The sequence below is a fragment of the Ochotona princeps genome, chromosome 15 (genome assembly GCF_030435755.1).
Source record: "Ochotona princeps isolate mOchPri1 chromosome 15, mOchPri1.hap1, whole genome shotgun sequence".
Classification (NCBI taxonomy): Eukaryota; Metazoa; Chordata; class Mammalia; order Lagomorpha; family Ochotonidae; genus Ochotona; species Ochotona princeps.
The window spans coordinates 51,390,330-51,399,771 of record NC_080846.1 but is presented as its reverse complement, the minus strand read 5'-3'; the positions used below and the strand labels follow the sequence as shown (position 1 = coordinate 51,399,771).

Here is a 9,442-nt window from a genome sequence, read left to right as displayed (position 1 = left end):
CTGGGGAAATGGCAATGTCTGTGCTGAGTGCTAGAAGTACACACCTACACAGCTGCACACACTCATATGATCACATAGCATGTGCTCATACATGTAGATACACATGCACACATGTGATTATGCAGACATATGTGCATCTGCATAAATGTGCATGATGTGTGTGCTGATACAAACATGTGCGCACATATATAGACATATGTGTGCATACATGCATGCACATATGTGAGTCTGTGTGCACGCATGCAATTCATATATGCATGTGCACGTTGATGATGTGTGTACATGTGTACACACCAGAAGTTCTGCACTGCACACACACAAGCCTCACTTGTCAGCCAAGGAAGCAAACTTCCTGTCGCCTTTATCTGCTCACCTGCACCTGCTGGACGGTGCCCCAGGTGGCCAGTTGAGGACCAGCAGGAAGCTCTGGTTCTGGTCCGCTCCCAGGTGCTGGGGGTGTTGAGCCTCTCTGTGTGGTTCTGCCCTGAGCCCCAGCTGCTACTTCGAATGCTCAAGTTGTCCTCTCTGTCCATGCAGCTCTTCCAGCCAGCTCTCTATCTCCATTTCATTTCCTCTTCCCACACCGATTTCCTGGAACCCCTACTCCTCTTCATAGTCCTGCCTTTCCCCCAAACATTACCATCAGGGTGGCTGCCCTTCATGGGCATGGGCTCCCAGTGGTTGCAGCTACTGACTGCATCCCCTATAAATGTCCCGCCCCTCCTCTGTCACTGCCTCCCACAGCCTCAAGCCCAGAACTGGCCTGGTTGTCTCTTCCCATGCAGCAGGGACATTGAGATAGTGGTTCTATGGGATCAGCAGGAACAGGTCTGGGGACAGTGCCAACTTCAGAGCCACTGAAATGTAAAGGCTGCGCAACCCGGCAGTGGGACCCAATCACTCTACAGCAGTCTCAGACTGCCTCTCATTTTTAATAGCAGAGGAGCCCACAGTGAGACTCCCACTCCTAGAGACCAGGAGAGGGTGGCAGAAGGGCAGATGTCCAGGTCCCACCAGAAAAGACCCAGGCTTCCTGTCAGGGTAAGGCCACTGCCATCACTGAACACCACTCACAACACCGGTTGAGATCACCGAGTAGGCTGCCTATGCAGCCCCACAGTGCCTCTACACCTGTGCTGTCTGCACTCTGGGAGTTTGTTCTCTGTCTGCTCTACAAAAAAGGCTGCACAGGGCTCAGTGTACTGAGTACAAAGGTGTATTTGTGTGTGCAGGTGTGTTTGTATGTGACCTGTGCATGCATGTTGGTGTGTATAACTGTGTTAGTGTATGTGACGTATGCATGCATGTTGATCATGCACAGGCGTGTACGTGTTTGTACATGACCTATGCATACATGTTGGTGTGCACCACATGTATTTGTATGTAATGTGTGTATGCATGTTGATATGTGTTCTGATGTATGTTGATGTGTGTGACCTGTGCATGTATGTTGGTGTGTGACCTGTGCATGTATGTTGCTATATGCACAGATGTGTACTATTGACCTGTGCACAGGTGTGTATGTGTTAGTGTGTGTGACCTGTGTCTGCAGGTTGCTGTGTATAAATGTGTGTGCATGTTTGTGTGTGACTTATGCAGTATATTGCTGTATGTACAAGTTTGTGTGTTGGTGGTGTGACCTGTGCATGTGTTTTGGTGTGTATATATTGTATGTGGTTTATACATGCGTGTTGCTTGTGTGTAGATATGTGTGTACATGTATGTCCCCGTGTGCACCGTTCACACTCACAAGACCCACTCAGCGTCCACATGTGCACTTTGATCACTCCAAGAGCCAGCCATCAGATCATGCTGTTTATTGAGGATGCAATAGGGAGAGCACAGGGCATGAGGGGAGCAGTGGCCTCCTCTGCTCCGCTCTCAAGTGCAGGAGCACAAGGACAGAGGCAGAATTGTGGCTTGGTCCCACTCGGAACAAGCCACCAGACCGAGCCGGGAGCCCCTCTGGGTGGTTCATCCTTCAGTCCTCCTTCTCTTGAACTCAGAGCCAGTTCCTAGTGCAGGCAGGAGCGAGACCACGGCCCCAGAGTGTGAAGAGGCCTCAGGCTGAGACCCAGGGAGCCAAAGTAGTTAGGACTAAACCAGAGGCTGGGCAGAGGAGGGAAGACTGGGTGCCAGGGACTGAGCTGGCACTGCAGGCAGGAGAAGACTGAGGTGTGCAGGGAGTAGTGGCAACAGGCATGCCTGTCCACTCTTATACAGGCAGGAGAAGCAGATTGGTCAAGGCCAGTGTCTGGTGGTTGGAAGCAGGACCAGTTGCAGGGGGGCGGCTTGCAGAAGGCTGGGGCGAACACAGCGTGGGAACCAGAGCTGGGGTCCTGGAGGGAGTGGGGCTCAGGGCAGCCCTCTACCGACTGGCTTTCTTGGAGGAGGTGCTCAGACTGGAGCCCTTGCCCAAGGTATCCTTGTAATCGCTGCCACTGGCCCGGCTTCTGGCCTCACCGCCACGAACGCTGCACACTCCCGAGATGCAGCTGCCACTGTTGGCCACGTAGCCAGCACTGACTGTGTTGGGCCGGAAGCCATAGCCGCTGCTGCCACTGGTGCTGCTGATGATGGCTGTCCAGGGAAAAATGAGGCTCAGTATCCACCCAGGCTGGGCAGGCTAAGTGAGGGGCCACTCTCCTTAGAACACACACACACACACACACACTCTTAGGAGAATCCCCCCACCCTGACAGTCTCAGCCACTCCCTCCCCCCTGGTGGAGCATTTCAGAAAGCTTCCCCATTTCTTGCTCTTGGTTTGCTTGGCTTCTACCCAAGGCAGGGAAGGATCTTCTTGCCCAGTTCCTTGTAGCAGGCACCCACACACTCTCCCATCCTTCTGGGTACCCAGCCATTGCCCCTTCAACAAAGGGTCTTCAAAAAGGTCTTAGAAAACTACTCATGAGTTTCACAAATGGTTTGCATCGATGTTAATAGACAATTGCATTTTTCCATGAAGTCTCTGAAGCTGTCTCATGTCAGCCTCTTAGTTAAACTCCCAGCTTCCTGATTCTCCCTCTCCCACCAAGGGCAGCTCCCCAGGGCTTAGATTTACCTTTTGACCTCTCAGAGAGGAAGCCCGGAGACCCAGTCCTGCAAACTTGACCTTGATCTGGATGCCCCAGTGTCTAATCCTCCAGGTCCGACTGAAACCTGGATGCCTAGCTGCTACGCACCTAACCCCGTTGTTGCCCTGTTCCACTGCAGCTGCCTCTGCCAGCTGTACCTGCCTGGCTAGGGGAGCCGAGAGTCCTGTTTCTGGCCATGGCACTGCTACCCAGCTTTGGGACCTGAATTAGCATTTCTCCCTCTAGTTTTAGATTTCCCAGTTAAGGTGTGCCAATGTGCTCGGCAGCCTGCAAAGTCTTGTAGGGGACAGCACACAGATACTCACAGATGCTGACCGCAGAGGGATATTCTCCCGACATCCTGTGAAGGAGAGAACCACAGCAGGGGACAGCGGTCAATATAACAGAGGCATTCCAAGTTGGCCCTCCCTGCCTGCCCAAACCCCAGGGGCCCAATGGATGGGAATTCCAAGGTGCCTGGAGCCTCTGAAGACTTAGGGGGCACCTCTGAATCTTTTGGGGTAGCCAGGCAATGCTAATTAAGCAATGATTTTTCAGGAGCCTGCAGTAGGAAGATAGGACATGCACTTCCCACCCACACAACGCCTCCCCATCTCCTAGTACAAAGTAGTCGTTGCACCTTGCCTTGCAACAAGTTCATGTTGCACCTGCACAGGCAAAGAAGATGGCATCTGGGGGAGGGGTTCCTAGGGTATTTCCAAGTGTACCCAGAGAAGCCACGGTAATCGAAAAACTAGTGGGTGCAGTGTACAATATAGTACCACAGCTAATAAAAAGGAAACACTCGGCATGTTTACACGTGGCTGTTCCTTTCCTCTCATGGATAGATCTGTTACCGTCGTCATCACCCTCTCACTCCCGGGATCCCCTCCTCTGGGTATGAGGATGTGCCAAGATTTCTCCTTTGGCTCCTTCCCAATATCCACTGGGTCCAGAGCACCCCACCCCACAACCTCCCCCGCACCTGCACTCCTCGCCCTCCAGCAGCTTGCGGTAGGTGGCAATCTCCATGTCCAGGGCCAATTTCACACTCATCAGCTCCTGGTAGTCACGCATCATCCGGGCCAGCTCTTCCTTGGCCTGGTGCAGGGCAGACTCCAGCTCATCCAGCTTGGCCCGGGCATCCTTGAGGGCACTGTCCCCTCGTTGCTCGGCGTCAGCGATGGCTGTCTCAAGGTTAGAAGCCTAGACAAAGAATCAGAGACGTCAGGAACCTAGGAGGAGCCCTTGGAGTCAGCGCCAAACAAGAGAGCAGGTTAGGCTGAACCTTCACGGCAGACACATCCACCTGTCGTGCAAGATTCTTCTGTTCTTGTTGGGACCCTGCTGGGGCTGACGGGACATCACACATCCCTGCCCTCCTGAGACCAAGGGCAGCTGAGCTAGGCTTCAGCTCACGGCAAAGATGCCTCCATAGCCTCACTGTGCCCAGGACACAGAAAGAATGAGCACAAGACTGGCTTTCTTCTCTGGAGTCTTTTGATGTCTGAGAGAAGAGGTCCCTGGAGGATAGGTGGCAGGTGCGACCACAGTGACTGCCCCCAGCACCAAAGCTCAGGGGTTCTCAGGAGATCTCCAGAAGCAACTAATATTTGCCCAGCTCAGCACCTCTACAAGATAACCAAATGATAGGCGCTGCCACTGTTTCATCATGTGTGTGCATCTTGCTCTATACCTGCTAAAACTTTATTTTCCAAACCAACACATACTTGGTGCTAAGCAGGCTTCAACCAGCTTCCTGCCCTCTCTTCAGCCTGTGGCAGGTGTGGGAAGTTACAACAAGCCTTCTTGGCTGACTCAGCTCCAGTCTGTCTATACTCATCCGCCCTCGGCCCCACAAGACCCCCCACCTGCCTCACCTGCTTCTTGGCATTCTCAATGTCGGAGCGGAGTCTCTGGATGACCCGGGTCAGCTCCGAAATCTCGTTCTTGGTGTGTTTGAGGTCATCCCCATGCCGGCCGGCTGCCAGCTGCAGCTCCTGGAACTGGGCACCCCCAAGACACAGAACCCAGAGTGAGTGTGAGCAGCATGACCAGGGGTACATGATATTTCAAGGGGATGCTGATGTCATGGGGTGGGACAGGGGACACCTAACTGGACCCTGCCCTGTCCTTGGCATGCCAACTGCCCTCCCTGTCCCCGGCCAGGCCTCAACTCCAGCATACCTTGGTCTGGTACAGCGCCTCGGCCTCGGCCTTGCTCTTCAGAGCAATGTCCTCGTACTGCGAGCGGATCTCATCGATGATGCTGTCCAGGTCCAAGTTGCGGTTGTTGTCCATGGAGAGGATGACGGACATGTCGCTGATGTGAGACTGGATCTGAGCAATCTCCTGCAGGGTTTGAGAGTGGAGGGACAGAGAGTGTCTCCTGGCTCAGCCACCACTGCAGACTCTCACCTGCTCCCCCTGCATGGTGAGCTTGGATGAAGCAAGGACATTACCCATTCCCTTCTAGCTCAGAAGGTCAGGAACCTCTGAGGACTGAAATGGGAGACCAGTACCACCCAGGGGGCCTCCCTAAGCCCTGGCCTGCATGGTGGCATCGCAGCCACCAGTTGCCCTTGGAAGCTTGGCCAGGAGGAACAGACTTACGCCTTCATAGAGACACCTGAAGAATTTGATGTCTTGATCCATGGAGTCCACCTTGGCCTGCAGTTCCACCTTGTTGGCGTAGGCGGCATCCACATCCTGAAAGGTACCCCCAGACAACCCTGGCCACTTGCTGGGAGCAGCCGACATCTTGGCAACAGCCACCCCCTGCCTCCACAGCCTGGGATCCCCGAGCATGGCAGAGTCTCCCCAGGAAAGAGAGGAAGCAGCAAGAGGCCCACCTGTCCCTCCCCAGCAGGCTCCTCTGAGCCACTGGCAGATGTACCCCTGGGGTTTCAGAGCCTGGTTCTATGGCTGCCAAGGGGGAGTCCCCTGGGTGTCATCTTCTCTCTTGTCCTCTCACCCTCATCCTGCCGGCCCTTCCTCCCTTTTTACTTACTAGCTTCAGTGTTTGATGAAAACAAAAGCTGCCTGCCTATTCGGCCCTTGTATCTCTCTGTGGGCTTTGACACCACCTGTTCCCATGTCTGGATCAGCTCTCTTCAGAACTGAAAGTCAATCTGCTCCACTGTCTGCTCTCCCAGGGCTGCCCCCCATCTGCCCTCACCTTCTTCAACAGCACAAACTCGTTCTCTGCGGCTGTCCGTCTGTTGATCTCCTCCTCGTACCTGTAGAAACACCAGGCTCGTGGGGCCAGTGTCTCACCCAGGATCTGCCCAGGGAAGGCCCTGAGCATAGGCAGAGAGGCACAGGTGCTGGGGGTTGCTGAGAACGGGGCCCATCAGGAAAGGCCTCCTGGAGGAGGAGGCTTGGTGACCAGGTACAAGCTGTTCCTTTCGCATCTGCACAGGGCAAAGCCTTCCCACACGTACTTCTCCCACCAGATGTGAGAGGAAAAAGTCCTTCCTTCCCCTCTGTGACCCAGCAGCACACAGAAGCTTAGGAACAACAGGAGTAACTAGACATATTGAGCTGAGGCAGTAGCTAGGGGTTGTCAAGTGGATAACCCGCTTACCTCTTCTTGTAGTCCTCCACCACGTCACGCACACTCCGCAGCTCCGAGTCCAGCCTCACACGGTCCCCAGACAGCGTCTCCAGCTGTTTCCGCAGGTTGCTGATGTAGCCCTCGAAGATGGGCTCCAGGTTGTTCCTGCAGTTGTTGAGGTCCAGCTGCTGCAGCAGCTCCCATTTGGTTTCCAGCACCTGGTTCTGCTGCTCCAGGAAGCGCACCTGCAACACCAAGACCCAGACGTGGTTGAGTTCCCATGGAGTGTCACCTGTCACAATGACACCAGAGCAGTGTACTGAGGGTTCTCACTGCATGAGGTGGGAAATCCTTGCCCCATCCAGCAGAGGAAGAGAGAGAGAGAGAGAGAGAGAGAGAGAGAAAACTTCCATCCAGTGTTTCATTCCCCAAAAGTCCACAACCAGGCTGGAACTCAGGAACCCAAACCTCAATCCCCAATCTCCCAAGTGAGTGGCAGAGCCCCAAATTACTTGAGCTGTCACTGCTGCCTCCCAGGGTGTGCATTAGAATGAAGTCGGAATTGGAATGAGCCAGGACATGGTGGAGGGGCCATCCCAAGCCTTGGTTTAATGTCTGCACTAAACACCTGCCTCTCGGATATGTTAAATCCCACATCAGGCCACAGCTCCATCTTGGCCTGTAGCCTTAGTCCTGCTTCGGCATACCATGTTCCCTAGGGCAAGCCCCACATGTGGAGCAAGGTGGACAGGCAGAGCTCCCCAGCCCCATGCCTGTCCCTCCCTGGGCCAGGAAACTAACCACTGGAATTGGATCTGCATGCACTCCTCTGCTTGGATTTGGGGGAGGTGTTCAAAAGGCAACTTTCCTTTCATCCACAGGAGTGCAGCTGCTATATAAACAAGGCTGCTATCGGGAGACACCCAGGACTCAGCTCTGAGGCAGGGCTGCCCACCCAACAGTCTGTCTTGAGTGGATTGGCTGCAGGAGTTGGGGCATAGCAAATCTGAGGTTTCCTTCATCATCCAGGAGGCTGAGGCAGGTGAAGCCCCAGCACACAGAGTAGCACTCCTGGAGCCCATGGAACTGCCCACAGAATGGGTCCATCTCAGACTACTAGGGGTAATAGTACTATATTCCTCCAGAGGCTGAGATTATTCTGGAACCTTCCAAAACATGCAGCTGCCTCCCCCACCCTGAGGTGGCTTGGTCCTAAAGCTCAGAGAGTCCTCTGATTCTCCCCTCCGTCAGCTTCCTTGATGGCCCAAGCTCACCTTCACCTTCCCATGTTGGCTTTAGACATGGCATTGGCATGGATGACTGACTCGTGACACAGAGATGACTATGGTTCCCTGGGGTCTCTTCTAGAATGCACGCTTCCTCCTTGGTCCCCTCCCCAGACTTGTACAGGTTCAGCAAAAGGTGCTAAAAGGAGCTGCCCTGAATCCAAGGTGTGTGATGTTCCCCATTCATCCATCAGGCACCAAGACAGCATGGCCTGGGAGGGGTCAGTCTCTCCGGTGACTTGGGCCCTTACTGTAAGCAGCCCATGATGCCCCACAGCTTAGTGATGGCACCCATCTTTTCTCTGGGTGTCTCCAGCTGGACCTCTCTCAGGCCTCTCCTGTCCCTCTAAGGCACAACCCAGAGGCTGTTACCCAAGTTAAAAGGGTCCCTGCCCTGTCCACTGGAAGTCCTTTCTCATGCCTACCCACAATCCCTCCTGCTGCAGCGAGAGCTCAGGTTCCAAGCAGAGTGGAAGAAGCCACTCACAGGTTTCCCAAATTCCACAGACCCACCTTGTCGATGAAGGAGGCGAATTTGTTGTTCAGGGCCTTGATCTGCTCCCGCTCCTGGCTACGCACTTTCTGGATCTCAGGGTCCAGCTCCACGTTGAGGGGGGCCAGGAGGCTCTCATTCACGGTGACCTGGTGGATACCTCCTGGTGGGCACACTGTTGGACATATGGGTGCCAGGGCCACGCTGCCGAACATGCTGCCTGCAAAGCCGCTGGGCCGGTTCCGGGAATATCCATAAGTTGAGTTCTTTCCACTAGCCATGTTGAGTGAGATGCTCCGAGCACCCCCCAGGCTGTAGAGGCTCCGACTACCAAAGCCCCCGCTGAGCCCCTTGCCCCCTGCCCGGTAGGAAGACGAGCTTCCCCCGGAGAGCACAGCCGAGCAGCCGCTGAAGCCCCCCTTGGTGGCAGATCCGGGCTTGCAGGTGAACTGGCGGCTCATGATGCTATGGAGATGGAGCTCAGGTGTAGGAAGGGGAAGCAGGCAAAGTCCACGGAGGTTGTGCTGGTTGTGGTGGATGCTGACAGGTGCCTTTTTATATGCCTGGTGCCAGAGCTGCTGGATGGGCGGTCAGGAGCTGAGTGCGTGGGTTTGGCTTTGCCTGCAAGCAAGAAGTCATTTTCTCTGTGCTGAGCCAGAGATCGTGAGTTCCCCACCTCTGAAACAACACGAAACCTTCAAATTGCTGGGCTTGCATGCCTGGCTCATGTAATTTGGGGCTTATCTAATTAACCTGCTGTTACAGGGCCACTTGCCCAAGGGGCCTCTGGGATGAGGTTGGGGGGAGGGTTCAGCAGGTGTCCCTGGCCCTGCTGACTTCTGCCCTAGGGGTCACAAGGAGTATGGATGAGGTAGACATTGCTAGGACAGGATGGGCCACAGCAGTGAGAATCTGAAATCCCTTGTTCCATTCAGGAGGTCACGACCCCTGCATGGGCTCTTTTGGGTATGTCCTTCTCTGCAGGGTGGATTGGGGGGGGGCTGTAGGGGATATGGGCAACCTAGGCCTGA

At 54.6% G+C, this 9,442-nt stretch overlaps 1 protein-coding gene across 1 annotated transcript; it reads right to left on the bottom strand.

The window, feature by feature from the left end:
- Nucleotides 1-2,368: 2,368 nt before the first annotated feature.
- Nucleotides 2,369-8,872, bottom strand: LOC101517471 (keratin, type II cytoskeletal 71). Its single transcript, XM_004583197.3, has 9 exons — nt 8,432-8,872; nt 6,663-6,877; nt 6,255-6,315; nt 5,690-5,785; nt 5,264-5,428; nt 4,957-5,082; nt 4,062-4,282; nt 3,403-3,437; nt 2,369-2,580 (listed from the first exon to the last, which is right to left on the bottom strand). The coding sequence occupies exons 1-9, from the start codon at nt 8,870-8,872 to the stop codon at nt 2,369-2,371; spliced, it is 1,572 nt and encodes a 523-aa protein (XP_004583254.2).
- Nucleotides 8,873-9,442: the final 570 nt, after the last annotated feature.

Coding starts and splice junctions, on each gene's coding strand:
- LOC101517471 (XM_004583197.3), bottom strand. CDS start 8,872: ATGAGCCGCCAGTTCACCTGCAAGCCCGGATCTGCCACCAAGGGGGGC. Junction 5,429..5,689: donor TCAGGTGTCTCTATGAAGGC/GTAAGTCTGTTC, acceptor CAAACCCTGCAG/GAGATTGCTCAGATCCAGTC. Junction 4,283..4,956: donor TTGAGAATGCCAAGAAGCAG/GTGAGGCAGGTG, acceptor TTCTTTGTCTAG/GCTTCTAACCTTGAGACAGC.